The sequence below is a fragment of the Nicotiana sylvestris genome, chromosome 7 (assembly GCF_000393655.2).
Source record: "Nicotiana sylvestris chromosome 7, ASM39365v2, whole genome shotgun sequence".
NCBI lineage: Eukaryota > Viridiplantae > Streptophyta > Magnoliopsida > Solanales > Solanaceae > Nicotiana > Nicotiana sylvestris.
Window position 1 is genome coordinate 32,537,983 of NC_091063.1, and position 22,886 is coordinate 32,560,868.

A 22,886-nucleotide genomic window follows, 5' to 3' on the forward strand; every position below is an offset into this window, starting at 1 on the left:
TACACTAATGACATATCTCGTTTCTATGATGTAATATCGCGAATGACAAGCTTGAAGAAACAGGAATTGGATATGTCTACTTACTTGGGACAAGTACAGGCAGTCATGGAAGAATTTGAGACATTGATGCCAGTTTCTGCTAGTATTGAAAAGCAATAAGAGCAACGACAGAAGATGTTTCTAGTTCGTACACTCGCTGGACTCCCTAATGACCTTGATGCAGTGCGTTACCAGATTTTGGCTAGTCCGACTGTCCCCACAGTTGATGAATTATTCTCTCGATTACTTCGCCTTGCTGCAGCACCAAGTCACCCAGTGAGCTCATCACACACACTTGACTCATCTGTCCTCGTATCCCAGTCAGTGGACAATCGGACATCTCATACTATGGAGAATAGACAAGGAGGAGATCGTTTTGAAAGATCTAGACCTAAGTGCTCTTATTGTCATAAACTTGGACACACTTGTGACATGTGCTATTCTTTACATGATCGCCCACCCAAAAATGCTTATGTTGCTTAGACTGAGACTATAGGTAACCAGGGTTTTTTCTTTATCTGAAGGGGAGTATAATGAGTTCCTTCAGTATCGAGCTAGTAAGCAGACATCTCCACAAATAGCCTCTGTTGCTCAGACTGATACTTCTGTTGCTGGTAATTCTTTTGCTTGTGTTTCCCAGACTAGTACTCTTGGACAATGGGTTGTGGACTCAGCCGCTTCTGATCATATCTCTGGTAATAAATCACTTTTGTCAAATATTGCATATTCATAGTCTCTTCCCACTGTTACTTTAGCCAAAGGGTCTCAAACCAAAGCAAAAGGAGTTGGACAAGCGAATCCCCTACCCTCTGTCACTCTAGATTCCGTTCTCTATGTCCCTGACTGTCCTTTTAATCTTGCATCTGTTAGTCGTTGACTCGTGCCCTCCATTGTGATATATATTTTATTGATGATTCCTTTATTATGTAGGACCGCAGTACGGGGCAGACGATTGGAACAAGACTTAAATCAGAAGGCCTTTACTACCTTAACTTACAGATACTCCGGACCTAATTCACAGACGTTTAGGACATCGAAGCTTATCCAAGCTTCAGAAGATGGTGCCTAGTTTGTCTAGTTTATCTACATTAGAGTGTGAGTCATGTCAGCTCGGGAAACATACCCGAGCCTCCTTTCCTCGTAGTATTGAGAGTCATGCAGAGTCTGTTTTTTCTTTAGTTCATTCTGATATATGGGGTCTTAGTAGAGTCAGTTCAACCTTGGGATTTTGTTATTTTGTTAGTTTCATTGATGATCATTCAAGATGTACTTGGATTTTCTTAATGAAAGATCGTTCAGAGTTGTTTTCTATATTCCAGAATTTTTGTGCTGAAATTAAAAATCAATTTGGTGTTTCTATTCGCACTTTTCGCAGTGATAATGCCTTAGAATATTTATCCTCTCAATTTCAGCAGTTTATGACTTCTCAAGGAATTATTCATCAGACCTCTTGTCCTTACACCCCTCAGCAAAATGGGGTTGTAGAGAGAAAGAATAGGCACATCATTGAGACTGCTCGCACACTTCTCATTGAATTTCATGTTCCGTTATGTTTTTGGGGCGATGCAGTTCTCACAGCTTGTTATTTAGTTAATCGGATGCCTTCCTCTCCCATCTAGAATCAGATACCGTATGCAGTATTGTTTCCCCAATCACCCTTATACTCTGTTCCCCCTCGTGTTTTTGGAAGCATTTATTTCGTTCATAACTTAGCCTCTGGGAAAGATAAGTTAGCTCCTCGTGCTCTCAAGTGTGTCTTCCTTGGTTATTCTCGTGTTTAGAAGAGATATCGGTTTTACTCACCTGATCTTCGTAGGTACTTTATGTCCTCTGACGTCACATTTTTTTAGTCTAAACCTTTCTTTACCTCTTCTGACCATTCTGACCACCTTGATATATCTGAGGTCTTACCTATACCGACCTTTAAGGAGTCTACTATAGCTCTTCCTTCACCTTTCACCACACAAGTCGTACACGAGTCTACTATAGCTCCTCCTTCACCTTCCGCTACAGAAGTCTTACCCATTCCAACTATTGGGGAGTCTAGTGTGGCTCCTCCTAGACTCCCTGCCATAGGAACACCACTCTTGATATATCATCGTCGTCCGCACCCAGCATCAGGCCCAGTTGATTCACGTCCTACACCTGACCCTGCTCCTCCTGCGGACTTGTCTCTTCCTAGTACACCGATTGCACTTCGGAAAGGTATACGGACCACCCTTAATCCTAACCCCTATTATGTCGGTTTGAGTTATCATGGTTTGTTATCACCCTATTATGTTTTTATATCTTCTTTGTCCTCTGTTTCCATCCCTAAGTCTACAGGTGAAGCATTGTCTCATCCAGGATGGCGACATGCTATGATTGACGAGATGTCTGCTTTACATACGAGTGGTACTTGGGAGCTCGTCCCTCTTCCTTCAGGTAAATCTACTGTTGGTTGTCGTTGGGTGTATGCAGTCAAGGTTGGTCCGGATGGTAAGGTTGATCGTCTTAAGGCTCGTCTTGTTTCCAAGGGATATACTCAGATATTTGGGCTCAATTATAGTGATACCTTCTCTCCCGTGGCTAAGATAGCATCAGTCCGCCTTTTTCTATCCATGATTGCTGTTCGCCATTGGACCCTTTATCAGCTGGACATTAAGAATGCTTTTTTACACGGTGACCTTGTGGATGAAGTTTATATGGAGCAACAACCTGGGTTTGTTGCTCAGAGGGAGTCTCGTGGCCTTGTATGTCGCTTGCGCCGGTCACTTTATGGTCTAAAGTAGTCTTCTCGAACCTGGTTTGGTAAGTTCAGCGCAGTTATCCAGGAATTTGGCATGATTTGGAGTGAAGCTGATCACTCTGTATTCTATCGGCATTCTGCTTCAAGTCTTTGTATTTATCTAGTGGTCTATGTTGACGACATTGTTATTACCGGCACTGACCAGGATGGTATTACTAAATTGAATCAATATCTCTTTCAACACTCTCAGACTAAGGATCTGGGCAAACTAAAGTATTTTCGGGGTATTGAGGTCGCTCAGTCTAGCTTAGGTATTGTGATCTCACAACGAAAGTATGCCTTAGATATTCTTGAGGAGACAGGAATGACAGGTTGTAGAGATGTTGACACTCCGATGGATCCGAATTCTAAACTTCTGCCAGGACAGGGGGAGCCTCTTAGCGATCCTGCAAGATATAGATGGTTGGTTGGTAAATTAAATTACCTTACAGTGACAAGACCTAACATTTCCTTTTCTGTGAGTGTTGTGAGTCAGTTTATGGATTCTCCGTGTGATAGTCATTGGGATGCAGTTGTTCGCATTCTTCGGTATATAAAATCAGCTCCAAGCAAAGGTTTGTTGTTTGAGGATTGAGTCCATGAGCAGATCGTTGGATACTCAGATGCTGATTAGGCAGGATCACCTTCTGATAAGTGTTCTACGTCTGGATATTGTGTCTTAGTAGGAGGAAATTTGGTGTTCTGGAAGAGAAAAAAATAGAATGTGGTTGCTCGATCTAGTGCCGAAACAGAATATCGAGCGATGTCTATGGCGACATGTGAGCTAATTTGGATCAAATAGTTGCTCAAGGAGTTGAAATGTAGTAAGATTAGTCAGATGAGACTTGATAATCAAGCTGCTCTTCATATTGCATCAAATCCAGTGTTCCATGCGAGAACTAAACACATTGAGATTGACTGTCACTTTGTCAGAGAAAAGATACCCTCGGGAGATATTGCTACAAAGTTTGTGAAGTCGAATGATCAGCTTGCAGATATTTTCACCAAGTCCCTCACTGGTCCTCATATTAACTACATATGTAACAAGCTCGGTACATATGATTTATATGCACCAGCTTGAGGGGGAGTGTTATAATAGTTATGTAAATAAGAGTAAATAACCCTAATCACATATGTATTAGGAGTAGGACATGTTATGTGTGTGTGTAAATATATATATATATAGGGCTCATTGTATTGTGTTTAACATAAGAGAATAATATCAATAATATTTCTCCCGTGCATTCTCACAATAATAAAAGGCTATGCTAGTTAAAGTTTCAAATTTATTGTTGTATTAGGTCGAAATCAGGTATGTCCGATTCTCTGGGCTCGGGGGTCGCTTCAAGCCCAAGTTCAAGTAAGGTCGAGTCCGAGCTCGATGGACCAGACTCAAGCTCGAAGACAGAATGCAATGTTCGAGGATCGAAGTGGGCAAGGAACATATGAGTCAAGTACAATCGGCTCTGAGACAGTGCCGTTGTGAGTTTGTTACAGAAGGACAAGATTCTCGCCACGTCCCCAAGATCATGGCGTAAATTCCGGAATTGATTTGTAAGAATTAGTACAAATCCGTACTAGGTGGTTATACAACTGTCCCAATAAGATTCTTTACTGTAAATGGAAATGTACCTTATTTAGGGCTCCCCTTCTATATAAAAGGGACCCCAATCATTTGTAAGCATCATCTAATCATTGGCAAAACAATATTCTCTCTACTTTTCATTGTTCATTAGAATTGTCCTTTATCTTTATTATTCTTGCTTTATTGTTCTTGACTCATCTCGAGGTCGCCTGAGCTCGAGGTCGATACTGCCTACTAACTTATCTACTGGTTTGGTCTTGCTTATTTCCTTCATCTATACTTCATATTTCTTGATTATTAATTGGTATTGAATTAAATCACGTATCTTTAAAATGACAAATCAAATTTAATTATTACTCGTATTTTCGTGGTAAATAGTTTGGCGCCCACCGTGGGCTAAAGATAATGGTGATTATTTCATTACTGATTCTCATAACACATGTTATTTTTACACTTTTTCTTGTCAAGAATTTTTGATTCTCAGGCTGAAACATGTCTAGCTCGCAAAATGCACCTATTCATGACAACGAAGGTCTTGGATTTCATGGAGAAAGCAACAATATAGGGGTCGGAGGGAGTGTCGACGCCCCCCTTTTTCCCTCATAAAAGAAGGCGAAATCGGGTTTACGACATTATGAACAAAACAACTCTTATTCCCCTTTTGAGGAATCGGGTTATGGAATTTGAAGAGTCGCCACCTAATGATTATAGTGCATTAGGACACTTTTAAAGAAGAGAAGAATTTTTGAAAGATAAACCATAGTTCGGGTAAGGGCTTGAGATTATCTCGAGGGGAAGGTGTTATTGCATGCTAGTACCCGTCCCGACTTATCAGTCCCGGGGTATTTGGACTTCGAATCCTAAAGGGAAGAAGGGGATGGAGGCATATATGGAGTTTAAAAGAAAGAACGAGTAAAGACTATTTTTTTTCGAAAGATACTTTCAGGGACTGAGCAAAATATTTAAGCAGAAGGTTATTTAAAAGAACTGTTTCGGAAGAAAACTGTAGATCTAGAGAGTTTTAAAAAAACACAGGTTTGTAAGGGCTTTTATGGAAAATGTGACATTAAACGTTAAAGATCAGTTAACAGATTATTATTACTTAAACAAATTAGGTAAGTTTAAGACGAACTCCTATAGGCATGATATCTAACATTTTGACTCTTTAAGACCCGTGGCTGAACTGCTAAAAGAGTGATTATTGATTGCCCTATAGTTTGCCTAACGCATATGCATTTTTATAGGCATGATGTCTAGATGATTAAAACATGAAGGATCCTATAGGTATGGTCTCTATATGACATGCAAACAATGCAAACCCCTCCCACACCTTTCACTAATATTCCCCGAGTTCTTTTACAAGATTATTACAGAACCAGAAGAAAGAAAGTAAACAGAAATACACCACAGCCTACAGCTAGATCCGAGCAACCTAATTCAAACTTAATACCCAATAACATGTATTTCCCCCAAATCCGGATTCCAGATTCCAAAGCCTTCTCTTAGAGTGTTTCAAAGTTCCAAGAGCTTTAAGGAAGCTCAGGCAATGTTTACACCCTAAAAATTGAGTAGAGTAGTGCAATGTGTGGAATTACCAGCCCTTAGGCATCCAAGTTCAGAGGGAACTCTAGGGTCCCTAAGCATGGCTTACCATAGGGGGGTAGGACTTAAAGAACTAAGAATAAGTGTAAAAGTGAGGGGATTAGAGGAGACCAAAGCAAAGGGTGGTCATACCTAGTCATGAACGGGACTGGCACACCCTTGACCCTTTACATGGCTTGAACAAATAAGAGCAGACTTGAGAAAGTCAGACTTAGACCTGTATGGTGATTAGGACACCACCAGACTTGAGTCAAGTTCAACACATTACAGGGGTTAAGGGAATGGGACTGATTTGAGTATAGGTTTAGAGCAACCTGGTTCTAAACTAGGGGTGGCAATAGAGTGCCACCCTAGTCTAAAACAATACTCACACACAAAGGGGATAAAGGGAAAGGGATCACATGAAACATTCATATAAACATCAAGAAAAGCATAACAGAATTTAAAGATGCAGGAGCATGAAGTAAGAACATAACAGACTAATGTATAGTCATATAATACCAGAAGGCTAAACATGCAGTGAGGAATTATGTAAAGGTAGAAGCAAACACATAGCTTTGGAGCATGATATTTAAATTATAGAGACATACCAGTTGCAAGTTTCAAATAGCAGAATGACAAAGTAAGAAAACAGCCCGAGAAGCAAACACAAGCAGGACAGCAAGAGATTCCCAAAGTCTAGCCTTGGCTTTCAACCAGCTAGGCAGAACAGTAACACAAATAGCAGAAAAAGAGAGAAAGCTTTGAGTGTGTGTGTGTTTTGAACTCTGATTGTTCTTTTTTTTTTTTGAAGAAAAGGAGTGATGTATTTATAGTTTGAAAATAGGTAGTAAGTAAGGTAAAAAATAATTCAGTATCAAATCAGAATCGATCAGAAGAAGGGGCTTCCTTTAATTAAGGAGTCGGACTAGAATAATAAAAGGGCATAGTTCTATTTATGGAAAGGAAATCAAGAACACACTATAAAATAAAGGGTAGATGCATAGGAGAGTTTTGAAAAAATAAGGCAAGGAATAAATCAATCAACACGTAGTAAATCAAGGAATTACGGATTCGAACTTAATACTGAATTTAGTCAGAAAATAGGTCCAAGTCAGTTGAGGAGAGAATCAAATAAGTTCATAGAAAATCAATCCCTAAAAGTTAGGGTTATTTTGAAAGAAAAATGTTTGACTATAAAAGATGCATAAGCTTAAACATGCAGGGCTAAGATTAAACAAACAGTGTAGTCATGTGATCGAAATAGAAGAACATAGACATACGAGAAATAAAAAGGTCTTGCAAAGCTTTAGCAAGAATCAGAAACATGAGACGAGTTTAGAAATTAGGGTTTTGAAAGTAAACAAGAAACAAAATACTCGCACACAAGTAGTCTGAAAACCCCCCAAAAAAATCTAAGGTTTCTTCCTTGCAGACGAAAGCATATAGAATCAGGCAAAGAATAAACTCAGAAAGTCCGAAGAACACAAACATTCATGGAAGCATAATGAAAGAAGAGACAGTAAAGAATTTACTCGAAAACCGTAGAAGAAAATATAGTACAGAAAATACCTAGAAATCATAGTGAAAACATTTAGGATTTACAGCGAAGCCAGATAATGTAAGAAATCGCAATCGAACAAGTAAAAATCACAGAAACCCTAAGTTTTGAGAAGATGAACAGTTCGAAAACAAAATCGGCAGAAAATGTGGAAAACACTTTGAAATCTTAGAAAATAACGTAGATCTGAAGTAGATCTTAGAGAGAAATAGGAAAACCTCGAGGGCTTAGGGTTTCAATGAAAACCCTAGAAAAATGAGAAGGGCCTGGAACGGGCTGGCCCTGAGTCGGGGATGGACTCATAGGGCTAGGATTCGCCGAAGATGAGCCGAAAATGGCCATAGAACTTGAATCGGAGAGCTTCTGAGCCGGGATCTTCAAGGTCAGACCTTGAATCTTCATGAAAAAGAAGGATAAGGGTGAGTGGGGGTAGATATAGGTTACACAGGGACTGGGATGCCATGGTTTCCGGTGGAACGAGGTCGGAGATCAGCGGAGAGGGCTAAGGTTTTAGAGGGTGGTTGAGAGCGTTTTGAGAGACGAGGGGATACAAAGGCGGCTCATTTGTGTAAATGATTAGGGTTAGGGGTCGATTGGGTTAAAAAAGGAAAGGGCCGACGGGGGCTGTTGATTAAAACAATCAACGACCCTGATTTAAGATGAGATCCGGGTGGGTTCGTTTGATTGGGTCTGGGTCGTGTAAAATTCGAAATTGGGTTTTTTAATTTGAGGCTTGATTGGGATTAGAATTGAGGCTATAATTGAAAGCAAATGGGGCTGAAATTTAAATAGCCATTTTCCCTTTTGAATTTATAAAAAATAGTAAAAGATGTTTAAAAATCAAATTAAAAGTGCTGGGTTAACAAAATCCATGTAGGCATTAATTAAAAAATATTGGGACTGATTTTGTGATTAAAATTGCTATTAAATCTGAAAGTGGGCTAAAATTGCAATTTCATGCAATTTAATTTTAAAAATACCAAATGGACTTGTAAAATTATGCAAAAATCATGTAAATTATATTTTGATGTAAATTGTCGAATAAAACAAGTTTTTCACCAAAATGACAAGTTTTGGGAATAATTATTGGATTTTAAAGTGCAAAATAGGCCATAAATCGGTATTAAAAATCTTTAAAAATTTGGGAAAAATACCAAAGCCTTTGGGCGCTTATATATGCATATACATACTATTTTGAAAGTATTTTGAGTATAAAAAATGCATAGGAAAAAATTGGGTATTAACAGCTGCCCCTCTTTACCCAAGGAGGATGAAAGAGTTGTCGGGTAAAGACAAGATGACCAATTTTGACCGGAAACGACGATTGTAAGAGAATTTTGACTGTCTTCTGATTTCTGAGCTGCCTACATATCCCTGGTTTAACAGGAATCAGGCCATATGTAATTCAGGAACTATTAACGGAATGTGTCTACGGAGATTCGAAAAGACGGACACGATGGTTAAGTCTGAGAGGGTTCTTGGAATCGGACAGGATGCGGAGAACTGGAGCGGGATCGCTCCTGCTGAGACGGCCGTGAGCCGGCCGGAATACCTGCAAATGCGTGATGTGCATATATACTTGCGTAATTTACACGTGATGCCGTTGGACCATGAATGCTGTCTTTTGGACGATTAGGATGACGTCCTCAGACTATGATGTCCTGGGCCATGAAGAGCATAAAACAAAGATTCGCAGGCCGTGAAATGATGTTCTCGGGCTATGCAGATGGTGCCTCTGAACTATGACGCCTTTGAATAAGTTGGCGATTTTTCAGCCCATGAGAAGGTGGCAATCTTTCAGCCAAATGAATGCAAAGGTGGCGATTTTTCGGCCAAGGCGAGAATTTAAAAAGAAGGAGGCGATATTTCAGCCGAAGCGAGAATTTAAATAAAGTGGCGATATTTCAACCATGCAGAATGGAGACAGAGCTTAGTCTCGAAAGGCAGATAGATAGCCTTATGCAATATGGAGGTAGAGCTTAACCTCGGAAGGCAAAGAGTAGCCTTATGCAAAATGCGGATGGAGACAGAGCTTAGTCTCGGAAGGCAGATAGCTAGCCTTATGCAATATGGAGGTAGAGCTTAACCTCGGAAGGCAGAGAGTAGCCTTATGCAGAAATGCAAATGGAGATAGAGCTTAGTCTCGGAAGGGAGATAGATAGCCTTATGCAATATGGAAATAGAGCTTAACCTCGAAAGACAGAGAGTAGCCTTATGCAAAAATGCAAATGGAGATAGAGCTTAGTCTCGGAAGGCAGATAGATAGCCTTATGCAATATGGAGGTGGAGCTTAACCTCGAAAGGTAGAGAATAGCCTTATGCAGAAATGCAGATGGAGACAGAGCTTAGTCTCGAAAGGCAGCAAGTAGCCTTATGCAATGCAGAAATGTAAAGAAACGAACAATAGTAAGTTCTCTTAGCTGATAGATGATTACGCTATCATGACTGCCGGGAAATGCTGGGTGTAGATAGTAGACTTTTGCGAAATAAGTGATTGCCTTGAGAGTTTCAACTCTAAAGAGTGGGTGCGTTTTTCTTTTGCAGCCTGAATTCTGGTGGGCGGTTTGCACAATTAAGACTACTGGGGAGTGTCGAGTGCGGATAGTGACCCTCTGGAGGGTTTTTGATTCTGAAGAGCAAATATACTTTGATTCGTTGCCTGAATTCCTGCATCCAAAGAAAAATTGTGAGTTTTATAGGGGGGAGGTTAGTTCGTATCCACCAGCTTTTGGCGTCGTGTATCACGGGGGTAGCCTTGCTAAACGATGGTGATGCGAATGATGCTTATGCATGACGTAGTAAACATAATGCAAGTACATATATATATATATATATATATATATTATATATATATATAAATGATTTTATTTTGGATGACCCATCAACTACAACGTGGTTCAAGACACGGCAACCTCGCTTGCTCCGGAATTTTGAGGGTCCTCCTCAAAATTCTACCCCAGTTTACTGTGCTGGCACTGCTGACGATTGTGCTGAATGATTGAACGCGGAACAATCCTAGAATTTCTAGGGCCCTCCTCAAAATTCTGCCCCAGTTTAGTGGGTTGGTGCTAATGAGAAAACTGACGACTGACTTCAGAATTTTGAGGGTCCTCATCAAAATTCTGCCCCAGTTCCAATAGCGGGGGAAAAATGGGATTTTTATTAAAGTGTGACCGAACCCATAGGGCTGCCTACGTATCCCCTCTTAAAAAAGAATCAGGTCAGGCGTAGTTCAAAATACATCATGAAAGAAAAGCATACGATCAAATGTAGTATCGCTTCACTACATCTGCGTTGATAGGCTTCGGCCAGACTTCTCCATCCATTTCTACGAGAATAAGGGCTCCTCCGGTTAGAACCCGATGCACCATATACGGACCCTGCCAATTAGGAGAGAATTTTCCTTTGGCTTCATCTTGATATGGAAATATCTTCTTCAACACCAGCTGTCCTGGTGTAATCTTCCTTGTCTTGACTCTCTTGTTGAAGGCTCTGAACATTCTGTTCTGATATAGTTGACCGTGACAAACAACGTTCCTTCTTTTTCCACCTATGAGGGATAACTGCTCGTAGCGACTCTTGACCCATTCTGCATCATCTAATTCTGCCACTGTTTGTGCTTTTCGATCATCTTCCTTAGTATCTTCTTGATGTTCTTATTGGCTGCTTCTACAACTCCATTCATTTGAGGTCTGTAAGCCGTAGAGTTCTTGTGTTTAATCTTGAATGTTTCGCACATTGCCTTCATCAGGTCGCTGTTCAGATTAGAACAGTTGTCGGTGATGATTCCGGAACCCCGAACCGACAAACCATACGATCTCGGACGAAATCTGCTACTACTTTCTTGGTGACTGCCTTGTATGATGCTACTTCAACCCATTTAGTAAAGTAATCAATTGCCACTAGGATGAACCTGTGCCCATTTGACGCGGCTGGTTCAATTGGTCCAATGACATCCATTCCCCAAGCGGCGAACGACCATGGTGAGCTTGTTGCAGTAAGCTCGTTTGGAGGTACCTTTATCATATCTGCATGTATTTGACAACGGTGGCATCTCCGGACGTGCTGGATGCAGTCTACTTCCATAGTCATCCAAAAATATCCTGCTCGAAGTATCTTCTTTGCCAAGACGAAACCATTCATATGCGGTCCACAGGTCCCAACATGCACTTCCTCCAATAGTTTGGTTGCTCCTCTTGCCTCGACACATCTTAATAATCCCATATCGGGAGTCCTCCTATATAGGATTCCCCCGCTGTGAAAGAAGTTGTTGGATAATCTCCGAAGTGTCCGTTTCTGAGTGGCATTGGCAAGCTCTGGGTACTCTCCTGTTGTCAGGTATTTTCTGATATCGTGGAACCAAGGTTTCCCATCGGCTTCTTCTTCGACATGAGCACAGTAAGCTGGTTGGTCGTGAATCTTGACCTGGATGGGGTCAATAAAGTTTGTATCTGGATGCTGAATCATAGATGACAAAGTGGCCAGTGCATCGGTGAACTCATTTTGTACCCTGGGAGTATGCTGGAATTCTTTCTTCCTGAACCTCTTTCTCAATTCCTGTATGTGATGCAGATAAGGGAGTATCTTGGGATTCTTGGTTGCCCATTCTTCTCAAACCTGATGTATGAGTAGGTCCGAGTCTCCGATTACTAGTAACTCCTGAACGTTCATATCAATGGCCAGTTTAATCCCTAGAATGCAGGCTTCATATTCGGCCATGTTGTTGGTGCACGGGAACCTGAACTTGGCGGATACCGGGTAATGCTGACCGATTTCTGATACCAGGACTGCTCCTATGCCAACTCCTTTGAAATTTGCGGCTCCATCGAAAAACATCCTCCAGCCGTCATAGGGTTATACAATGTCTTCTCCTATGAAGGCTACCTCCTCATCAGGAAAATACGTCTTTAGACGTTTGTATTCTCCTCCTACAGGATTCTTGGCGAGGTGATCTGCCAAGGCTTGTCCTTTGACTGCCTTCTGGGTAACATAAACGATGTCAAATTCACTTAACAGTATCTGCCACTTGGCGAGCTTATCGGTAGGCATGGGCTTCTGAAAGATATACTTCAATGGATCCATCCTGGATATGAGATAAGTGGTGTAAGTACAGAAATAATGTCTCAATTTCTGAGCCACCCAGGTTAGGGCGCAACAAGTGCGCTCTAATAAGGAATACCGAGCCTCGTACGGGGTAAACTTCTTGCTGAGGTAATAGATGGCCTGCTCCTTTCTTCCCGTCTCGTCATGTTGTCCTAAAACACAACCAATGCCCCATCTAACACTGCAAGATAAAGCAATAGGGGACTCCATGGCTCGGGTGGAACCAAGACTGGCGGTGTCGACAAGTATTCCTTGATTCTGTCGAAGGTCTTTTGAGAATCATCAGTCCATTTAGTGGCGACATCCTTCTTTAGCATCTTGAAGATGGGTTCACAAATGACAGTGGACTGAGCTATGAATCGGCTGATATAGTTGAGCCTTCCCAGAAAACTCATTACATCTTTCTTGTTCTTTGGCGGTGGCAACTCTTGAATGGCTTTGACCTTTGACGGGTCAAATTCTATTCCCCGACGACTCACAACGAAACCCAATAACTTTCCGGCTGGGACCCCAAACGCACACTTGGCGGGTTTCAGTTTTAAGTTGTATCTCCTCAGTCTGTTGAAGAATTTTCTCAAATCTCCCATGTGATCGTAACTTTCCTGGATTTAATGATGATGTCGTCCACATACACCTCGATCTCTTTATGTATCATATAATGAAAGATTGTGGTCTTGGATCTCATGTAGGTAGCACCAGCATTCTTTAAACCGAACAACATCATTCTGTAACAGTACATTCCCCATGGCGTGATGAATGCCGTTTTTTCTGCATCTTCTTCATCCATCCATATTTGGTGGTATCCAGCAATCGACGAATGACTGGAGCTCATGTTTGGCGCAATTATCAATCAGTATGTGTATATTTGGTAAAGGGAAATCATCCTTAGGACTGGCCCGGTTGAGATCCCGGTAGTCGATACAGACTCTAACCTTCCCATCCTTCTTCGGTACCGGCACAACGTTGGCTAACCATGTTGGATACTCCACTACTCTGAGAACCCTGGCTTTGACTTGCTTGGTGACCTCTTCTTTGATTTTCAAACTCATGTCTGGCTTGAACTTTCTGAGTTTCTGTTTGACCGGTAGGCATGCTGGATCTGTTGGCAGCCTGTGAGCCACGATGGATGTGCTGAGACCAGTCATATCATCATACGACCAAGCGAATATATCCTCATATTCTTTCAAAAACTCTGTGTATTCTTCCTTTTCTGGTGGTGACAAGTGTACGCTGATACGTGTTTCCTTGACATTTTTTGCGTTCCCTAAATTGATGACCTCAGTTTCGTTTAAGTTAGACTTGGGCCTGTTCTTGAAATTCTTGACCTCCCTAACAACCTCTTCGGGTATCTCATCCTCTTCTGAGTTTATATCCGTTTGTCGCACTGTCTCGTTGCAAGTCACAGTCGTTGGTTCATCATCAAGATATGTAATAGTAATGTTGTGTAAAATAAAGTAAATGGTATAGAAAATAAATGTGAGCGAAACGCAAAGATAAACTTATAAAATGCTTTTTCATAATCATTTAAAACATCGGAGCTCTTTTCAAAAGTAAAGATAGTGCGGAGAAGTAAAATAAACTAAAGTAAAGTGTGATGCATATGCGTCGTTTAGCCTTGCTACCCCGAGGCTCTCCGGGCACTGGTGGTCCTGATTGACCAATTGGCGAGGTGCTCTCCTTGGTTCATAGCTTGAATGGAAGGGCCTTCCTCCACTTCCTCTTCAAAGATAACACAACAATCCATATCATCTTCCAGAAACAGGTTCTTTATTACTGCTAGTGCCTCATCTTCCTCTGATCCGTACAAAGCATCGGCTGGCTGAAAAATCTGCTCCAACTGAGGTATAGGGTGCTCCAGCAGATGGTATGGTCTGCGCCATGGGGGTGACCAGTGGTTGAACTCCTTCCAAGTGTACTCATACCCTAGGCCAAAAGTGGTACTGTGCTTCTTCAGCTTGATAGGTTTGGTGATACCCTGCAGGTTTTTGCCAAGTCCTTTTTCGGGTTCATACCCCCTCCAATTTAGGATGCTCTCAATTTTGTTATCCCACCACTTGTCTTTGTCTATGGCGTTGACTCGCTCGATGTGATGGTATGTTTCTCCACTGATTTTCCTTCTACCTCCGATCATCGGGATGGCCTGGCGACTATATATAGGGTTGCTACCGTCACCATGAATGATTACTTCCTGATGATTCCATTCAAATTTTACAGCCTGATGCAAAGTTGATGCCACAGCCCCAGCGGCGTGGATCCAAGGTCGTCCTAGCAACAAATTGTAGGACGTTGGTACGTCAATGACTTGGAACTCGACATCAAACCAGGTGGGTCCCATCTGCAGGCATAAGCTAATTTCTCCAATGGTGGACCTCTGAGATCCATCAAAAGCTTTGACACTGATAGCCCCGTCTTTGATCTCGTGCAATCCCTTACCCAATGTCCTGAGAGTTACCAACGGACAAATTGAGGCTGGATCCCCCGTCGACTAGAATCCTGGTGACAAAGTGATCCTCGCATTGCGCAGTGATGTGCAACGCTTTGTTGTGACCAAGCCCTTCTGGCGGTAATTCATCTTCATGGAAGGTGATCTTATGGCTTTCCAGTACCTGCCCTACCATGTTTGCTATTTCGCCTCCTGTTATGTTGCTGGGAACATAAGCTTCACTCAATACTTTTATTAAGGCGTTTTTATGTGCCTCTGAGCTTTGTAGAAGAGCCAGAATAGAAATCTGTGCTGGCATTTTGTTCAGTTGCTCGACGACCGAGTACTCTTTGGCCTGTACCTTCCTCCAAAGGTCATCGGGTCCAGTTTCAATAGCCTGCCCAGAGGCCTGCTTGCTGGACTCAGCCAAGTGTTCCGGGGTGTATACCCTGCCTGTCCTGGTCATGCCCTGTGCGGTAATCGCTTCCCCAATATATGTCTTTCCCTTCCTTCTAGCCTCAGCGGTGTAATCCCAAGGTATAGCATTTGTCTTGAACGGGGTTACATCTGTCATGAAGACTGGAATTGTTGCCTTAGGAGGTAACACAGTAACTTCAAATGGCGTAGGCGCCCTTGGAACTCCGAACTCAACCTCAATTGGTTTTGGCGCCTTTGAAGGTGGTTCTTCAAACTCGATTGGTACGGACACATTTACCACATCGCCCTCAGAGGGTTGAATCTGGACAACAACGGGATTGAGAGTAACTATTGGCTTCTTAGGCTCGTCTCCTTCAACTATCAACCCGATTGACCCCTTGGGGTCCCAATCATCTTCGATCTCGATCATGTGGATGCCTCTACCCTCGTGGTCAGGCAGAGGGTTGTTGCGGACATTAGGAGCGGGCTCCTTTGCTATAATGATCTTGTTGTCAATCAGGTTTTGAATCTTGTCTTTCAACGAGCAACACTCGTCGATGGTATGGCCCTTCATCCCGGAATGGTATGCGCAAGTCTTGTTTGGGTTGATCCACCGGAAAGGATTTTCTGGAGTTACGGCTGGGATAGGGGTAACATAACCAACTGTCTTGAGTTTCTGATATAATTGGTCAATTGGCTCGGCTATGGCGGTATATTGTCTGGGAGGTTTGGCGGTCGAAGTTTGGTCTAAGTCGAGGGAAGTTTTGACGAGTAGGAGGTGATGGGTAGTGAGAAGGTTGGGAGTTATATGCTTGGTATATAGGTGCGGGTTGGGAATATCTGTGTGAAGCGGGTTCATACATAGTGGTGGAGAAGGTGATGGAATTTGGTTGGTGGGTGATGGTGCTTGGTAATTTAGGGTAGGTTGATATGTGAGTGGAGCTGAGGGATAGGTTTGGTACTTCATAGGGGAGTTGTTCCTTTGCGCAACCATCACAAAATTCACATCCTTTTTCTTTGATGAGCCACCAGACTGTAAAGCCTTGTTGGTAGCTTGCAATGCCTCGAGGTTAGTGACCGTACCATTTTTGATGCCTTTTTCGATTCTTTCTCCCAACTTGATGATGTCGGAGAACTTTTGGCCCTCTATTAGCATCCGCCTCTTGTAGTACTGCGGATCCTGAGCACGGACGAAGAACCTATTCATTTGTTATTCCTCCAAGGCCGGTCTGACCTTAGCAGCTTCTGACCTCCAACGAGTAGCATACTCGCGAAAGGTCTCTGTGGGCTTCTTCTTGAGATTCTGGATATAGAACACATCTGGTGCGTTCTCAGTATTGAACCTAAACCGATCCATAAAGTCAGACGCCATGTTCACCCAACTAGTCCATTTCTTTGCATCCTGGCTAATATACCATGATAAAGCATCACCCTTCAAACTCCTCATGAACAGCTTCATGCGAATCTTCTCGTCCCTTCCGACTCCTACCAGCTTATCACAATACATTCTGAGGTGGACCCTGGGATCACCTGTACCGTCGAATAGTTTGAACTTGGGAGGTTTGTACCCTTCCGGGAGCTCAACATCTGGCTGAACACAGAGATCTTCATAATTTAACCCTTCAACACTTTTGTTACCTTCGAAATCTTGGACCCGGCTAGTCAACTTCTTGATCTCAGCGGCCAAATTCTGAATAAGGGAGCTCTTGTTATCTGTCTCAATTGCACTGGCGATTAGCTAACTGTAATGTGGCATGGTGTCCACAAAGATTGGAGTGTTATGGCCTTTTGTGGTATTTTGTGTTTCAGGAACGTGCAGTGGAGTGTTGTTGCAGGTGTTGCAGGCTTGGGCATGAGTGGGTTGTGCTGGTGGTGTAGTATGGTTCTGGTTGTTGGCATCAGCAGTGACAAGAGTGATTGACAGACTTGCCAGGTTTCGAACTTGTTCCAATTCTTCTCGAAATCTCAGCAAAGTTTGCTCAAGATGAGCAGCAGTTTCCTTAGTGATTGAAGCGTTCTGAGAGGTTTCCTCGATTTCCTTTCTAGCACTTGTATCTCCCATTTTGCCTTTGTTCCTGTTTCTGGTAGGATTTGGAGGAGGAGGACCCTTGGATCTTGTTGAGTACGCTGATGGTGCCAAAATGCATGAACTAACCTTTGGGGAGGGGAATAAAAATAAAAAGAAAAAAACAAAAAGGTAAAAAGTTAGCGCGGGTTATGAGAAGAAAATGTTGCAATATTTAAACACATTGTGCAAGAATATAAATCGCGTCCTAATTTGGGTGCCTCATTGTGCCCGAGGTAGGCCTAGCGACAAATTAAATTTGGAGAACTTATAATGCTAAATGCCTCATTTTATTGATAAAAACAAGACGAGTCTAAAAACAGCTGAATGATAAAAGATGTTACTAATGGCTAGTGGCCTTATTACATTAAGAGCGAAAAGAAAGACTCCTAACTACTTGGCCCTAGAAGGACCTCCTTCAGGTTGAATGTTCTCGCTGATCAAGTCCTCCAGCTCGTGCAAATTTTCCAGTAAAAATGCTATCGCCAGACGTTCTCCTTTGCCTTTCTCAACATTTTGACAGTCGATGACTCTTTTCCTCACTTTCCCTTCCAATTCCAGCAAGCTGTACTCCAGGTATTCTATCTTCTTACTAGCCTTGGTGACTCTCTCCTTCCACTCGTTAATTTGGTTGCTCGATGGGAGGTTTCTCCACCAAGTCTGCAAGAGTGAAGGCATGTTTACCATACCGAAGTCAGGAACTTTGTCATTCATTTTCTGCAAAACAAAAAAGGGTTAAGACCTCACCCCACCGGACTCGGCTATTTAATACCAATAATCAACATAAAAAGCATTTAGTTCTCCAAATAAATGCACAGAACATGTAGGTGTTTGTTTGGGTTTCAGGGAAACCCGATGGACTTTGGACAAGACTATCTTAATGAGTCATTATGCAGACAACTTAACTGACTCGACTAGGTTTGACCATGATGCATGAACAATTTAATAGAGTAAGGTTTCTACTTTGAAGTGCTAGACAAGGTACCTTTGAGAGGACAACTCAAGAGGGAATGGCACGGAACCGTCGACTACACCGTTGATCGACTGGTTTTACCGCAAATATGCCTTTGCCACATTTAGGGGTTATGATATCGGAAGGGCGCAACCACTCATTATAAGCGTTGCTATAGGATTTGTTTTGGCACGAGTGGGATATGATGTTGAGAGATGCAATTACAATAATGAAACAAATTACATGTATTTTCACGTTAATAAAGTAAAGATTACAATAAATGCTCGAAAATGAAAACGGAATTGAGATAATGCTAATGCAGTAAAGGGGAAAGCAATTAAAGGAAAAGAAAACACGAAGAGTCAAGTTAGTATTCATGGAGAAATGATTAGAAGCAGGAAATAAAGGTAATAAAGGAAGCAATAAAGTCATAAAAAACACGTAATGGTAAAAGCCTTAAAGAAAACTCCCCAGCAGAGTCGCCATGCTGTCGACGCCCCCCTTTTTCCCTCCTAAAAGAAGGCGAACTCGGGTTTACGATATTATGGACAAAACAACTCTTATTCCCCTTTTGAGGAATCGGGTTATGGAATTTGAAGAGTCGCCACCTAATGATTATAGTGCATTAGGACACTTTTAAAGAAAAGAAGAATTTTTGAAAGATAAACCAGAGTTCGGGTAAGGGCTTGAGATTATCTCAAGGGGAAGGTGTTAGGCACCCCTCAAGATCCACTAGTGTGGTTTCCGGCCCTGCTTAGTTATGACTTTAAGAGGAGTATGAATAAACAAGCAAAGTTTGCACATAGGAAGTATAAACAAGTTGAAAAGTTTTGAAAGAAGAAGGACGCAAGTGATTTTGAAAAGAGAAAGCTTAGTTGAAGAAAACATTAATTTAAGAAAAATATCAGTAACTAAAAAAGGAGAAAATGGGTCCTAGGTTTAAATATAATATGGATCACTTTGGTGCAATACCCAGCAATCATTCTCACACGAGATATTAGCGCACCGTCATCATCTCCATATTCTACCCTTCCCACCCGTTAAGGTATTAAACACGATTAGTCTCATTTACTTATTGCATGCTAGTACCCATCCTGACTTATCAGTCCCGGGGTATTTGGACTTCTAATCCTAAAGGGAAGAAGGAGATGGAGGCATATATGGAGTTTAAAAGGATAAAATACTAGTTTCGATATACAAAACAAGTAACAAATAGAGGGGTTAACCAGCAGATATGTAAGGCTCACATGAAATCCCGTGAATCAAATAGCAATTAGTCTAGCATGACTTACACATACTGGTTTGGTCTTTTAAGATTAAAATGACGCGGCAGACAGATCAGTTTAAAACATAGAATTAGATAAAAGGTCTGCATTAGGCAACTCAGATTCAATTGTCAGGAGTTGAGGCATTTTAGATGAGTTATTCAGAAAGTACTGACTTCAGAAAAGGAATGGCCTAATGCAGAAGAATTAAAGAAAGTGAAGATTGCAGTAGGTTCAGAAGCGAGTTTAAAAGTAGCAGACTGTTTGAGCAAAACATTGGAGAATGGTGAAAAACGTCTTTAGAAGTGAGTATACTAAAAGAAAGAACGAGTAAAGACTATTTTTTTTCGAAAGATACTTTCAGGGACTGAGAAAAATATTTAAGCAGAAGGTTATTTAAAAGAATTGTTTCGGAAGAAAACTGTAGATCTAGAGAGTTTTAAAAAAACACAGGTTTGTAAGGGCTTTTATGGAAAACGTTACATTAAACGTTAAAGATCAGTTAATAGATTATTATTACTTAAACAAATTAGGTGAGTTTAAGACGAACTCCTATAGGCATGATATCTAACATTTTGACTCTTTAAGACCCGTGGCTGAACTGATAAAAGAGTGATTATTGATTGCCCTATAGTTTGCCAACGCATATGCATTTTTATAGGCATGGTGTCTAGATGATTAAAACATGAAGGATCCTATAGGCATGGTCTTTATATGACATGCAAACCCCTCCCACACCTTTCACTAATATTCCCCGAGTTCTTTTACAAGATTATTACAGAACCAGAAGAAAGAAAGTAAGCAGAAATACACCACAACCTACAGCTAGATCCGAGCAGCCTAATTCAAACTTAATACCCAATAACATGTGTTTCCCCCAAATCCGGATTCCAGATTCCAAGGCCTTCTCTTAGAGTGTTTCAAAGTTCCAAGAGCTTTCGAGAAGCCCAGGCAATGCTTACACCCTAAAAATTGAGTAGAGTAGTGCAATGTGTGGAATTACCAGCCCTTAGGCATCCAAGTTCAGAGGGAACTCTAGGGTCCCTAAGCATGGCTTACCATTGGGGGGTAGGACTTAAAGAACTAAGAATAAGTGTAAAAGTGAGGGGATTAGAGGAGACCAAAGCAAAGGGTGGTCATACCTAGTCATGAACGTGACTAGCACACCCCTGACACTTTACATGGCTTGAACAAATAAGAGCAGACTTGAGAAAGTCAGACTTAGGCCTGTATGGTAATTACGACACCACCAGACTTGAGTCAAGTTCAACACATAACAGGGGTTAAGGGAATGGGACTGATTTGAGTATAGGTTTAGAGCAACCTGGTTCTAAACTAGGGGTGGCAATAGAGTGCCACCCTAGTCTAAAACAATACTCACACACAAAGGGGATAAGGGAAAGGGATCACATGAAACATTCATATAAACATCAAGAAAAGCATAACAGAATTTAAAGATGCAGGAGAATGAAGCAAGAACATAACAGACTAATGTATAGTCATATAATACCAGAAGGCTAAACATGCAGTGAGGAATTATGTAAAGGTAGAAGCAAACACATAGCTTTAGAGCATGATATTTAAATTATAGAGACATACCAGTTGCAAGTTTCAAATAGCAGAATGACAAAGTAAGAAAACAGCCCGAGAAGCAAACACAAGTAGGACAACAAGAGATTCCCAAAGTCTAGCCTTGGCTTTCAACCGGCTAGGCAGAACAGTAACACAAATAGCAGAAAAAGAGAGGAAAACTTTGAGTGTGTGTGTATTGAACTCTGATTGTTCTTTTTTTTTTTGAAGAAAAGGAGTGGGATATTTATAGTTTGAAAACAAGTAGTAAGTAAGGTAAAAAATAATTCAGTATCAAATCATAATCGATCAGAAGAGGGGGCTTCCTTTAATTAAGGAGTCGGACTAGAATAATAAAAGGGCAGAGTTCTATTTATGGAAAGGAAATCAAGAACACTCTTTAAAATAAAGGGTAGATGCATAAGAGAGTTTTGAAAAAATAAGGCAAGGAATAAATCAATCAACACGCAGTAAATCAAGGAATTACGGATTCGAACTTAATACTGAATTTAGTCAGAAAATAGGTCCAAGTCAGTTGAGGAGAGAATCAAATAAGTTCATAGAAAATCAATCCCTAAAAATTAGGGTTATTTTGAAAGAAAAATGTTTGACTATAAAAGATGCATAAGCTTAAACATGTAGGGCTAAGATTAAACAAACAGTGTAGTCATGTGATCGAAATAGAAAAACATAGACATACGAGAAATAAAAAGGTCTTGCAAAGCTTTAGCAAGAATCCGAAACATGAGACGAGTTTAGAAATTAGGGTTTTGAAAGTAAACAAGAAACAAAAATAATCGCGCACAAGTAGTCTAAAAACCCCCAACAAAAATCTAGGGTTTCTTCATTGTAGACGAAAGCATAGAGAATCAGGCAAAGAATAAACTCAGAAAGTCCGAAGAACACAAACATTCATGGAAGCATAATGAAAGAAGAGACAGTAAAGAATTTACTCGAAAACCCTACAAGAAAATATAGTACAGAAAATACCTAGAAATCATAGTGAAAACACTTAGGATTTACAGCGAAGCCAGATAATGTAAGAAATCGCAGTAGAACAATTAAAAATCACAGAAACCCTAAGTTTTGAGAAGATGAACAGTTCAAAAACAAAATCGGCAGAAAATGTGGAAAACACTTTGAAATCTTAGAAAATAACGTAGATCTGAAGTAGATCTTAGAGAAAAACAGGAAAACCTCGAGGGCTTAGGGTTTCGAAGAAAACCCTAGAAAAATGAGAAGGGTCTGGAATGGGCTGGCCCTGAGTCGGGGATGGACTCATAAGGCTAGGATTCGCCGAAGATGAGCCGGAAATGGCCATAGAACTTGAATCGGAGAGCTTCTGAGCCGGGGTCTTCAAGGTCAGACCTTGAATATTCATGATAAAGAAGTATAAGGGTGAGTGGGGGTAGATATAGGTTACACAAGGCCTGGGAAGCCATGGTTTCCGGTGGAATGAGGTCGGAGATCAGCGGAGAGGGCTAAGGTTTCAGAGGGTGGTTGAGAGCGTTTTGAGAGACGAGGGGATACAAGGATGGCTCATTTGTGTAAATAATTAGG

General features: G+C 41.3%; 4 protein-coding genes across 4 annotated transcripts; all 4 read right to left on the reverse strand.

The window, feature by feature from the left end:
* Window positions 1-11,131: 11,131 nt before the first annotated feature.
* On the reverse strand, window positions 11,132-12,615 carry LOC138872946 (uncharacterized). Its single transcript, XM_070151369.1, has 3 exons — window positions 12,418-12,615; window positions 11,513-12,090; window positions 11,132-11,399 (listed from the first exon to the last, which is right to left on the reverse strand). The coding sequence occupies exons 1-3, from the start codon at window positions 12,613-12,615 to the stop codon at window positions 11,132-11,134; spliced, it is 1,044 nt and encodes a 347-aa protein (XP_070007470.1).
* A 173-nt stretch (window positions 12,616-12,788) lies between these two features.
* Window positions 12,789-13,223, reverse strand: LOC138872947 (uncharacterized mitochondrial protein AtMg00860-like). Its single transcript, XM_070151370.1, has one exon. The coding sequence runs from the start codon at window positions 13,221-13,223 to the stop codon at window positions 12,789-12,791; it is 435 nt and encodes a 144-aa protein (XP_070007471.1).
* Window positions 13,224-13,415: 192 nt separating this feature from the next.
* LOC138872948 (uncharacterized) lies at window positions 13,416-14,971 on the reverse strand. Its single transcript, XM_070151371.1, has 2 exons — window positions 14,278-14,971; window positions 13,416-14,134 (listed from the first exon to the last, which is right to left on the reverse strand). Exons 1-2 carry the CDS (start codon window positions 14,969-14,971, stop codon window positions 13,416-13,418), a joined length of 1,413 nt encoding a protein of 470 aa, XP_070007472.1.
* Window positions 14,972-15,065: 94 nt separating this feature from the next.
* On the reverse strand, window positions 15,066-16,682 carry LOC138872950 (uncharacterized). The gene has a single exon (XM_070151372.1). It carries the CDS (start codon window positions 16,680-16,682, stop codon window positions 15,066-15,068), a length of 1,617 nt encoding a protein of 538 aa, XP_070007473.1.
* Between the last annotated feature and the right edge of the window lie 6,204 nt (window positions 16,683-22,886).

Excerpts from the sequence above, each read along its gene's own strand:
- LOC138872946 (XM_070151369.1), bottom strand. The coding sequence starts at position 12,615 with ATGGATCCATTGAAGTATATCTTTCAGAAGCCCATGCCTACCGATAAG. Across the intron at positions 12,091-12,417 it reads CGTATTTTCCTGATGAGGAG|GAATTGAGAAAGAGGTTCAG; the intron begins GTAGCCTTCATA and ends CATCACATACAG. Across the intron at positions 11,400-11,512 it reads ACTGCAACAAGCTCACCATG|CATCATACAAGGCAGTCACC; the intron begins GTCGTTCGCCGC and ends GGGTTGAAGTAG.
- LOC138872947 (XM_070151370.1), bottom strand. The coding sequence starts at position 13,223 with ATGGGAGATTTGAGAAAATTCTTCAACAGACTGAGGAGATACAACTTA.
- LOC138872948 (XM_070151371.1), bottom strand. The coding sequence starts at position 14,971 with ATGGGACCCACCTGGTTTGATGTCGAGTTCCAAGTCATTGACGTACCA. Across the intron at positions 14,135-14,277 it reads TTGGTCAATCAGGACCACCA|TTTATCTTTGCGTTTCGCTC; the intron begins GTGCCCGGAGAG and ends GCATTTTATAAG.
- LOC138872950 (XM_070151372.1), bottom strand. The coding sequence starts at position 16,682 with ATGAATAGGTTCTTCGTCCGTGCTCAGGATCCGCAGTACTACAAGAGG.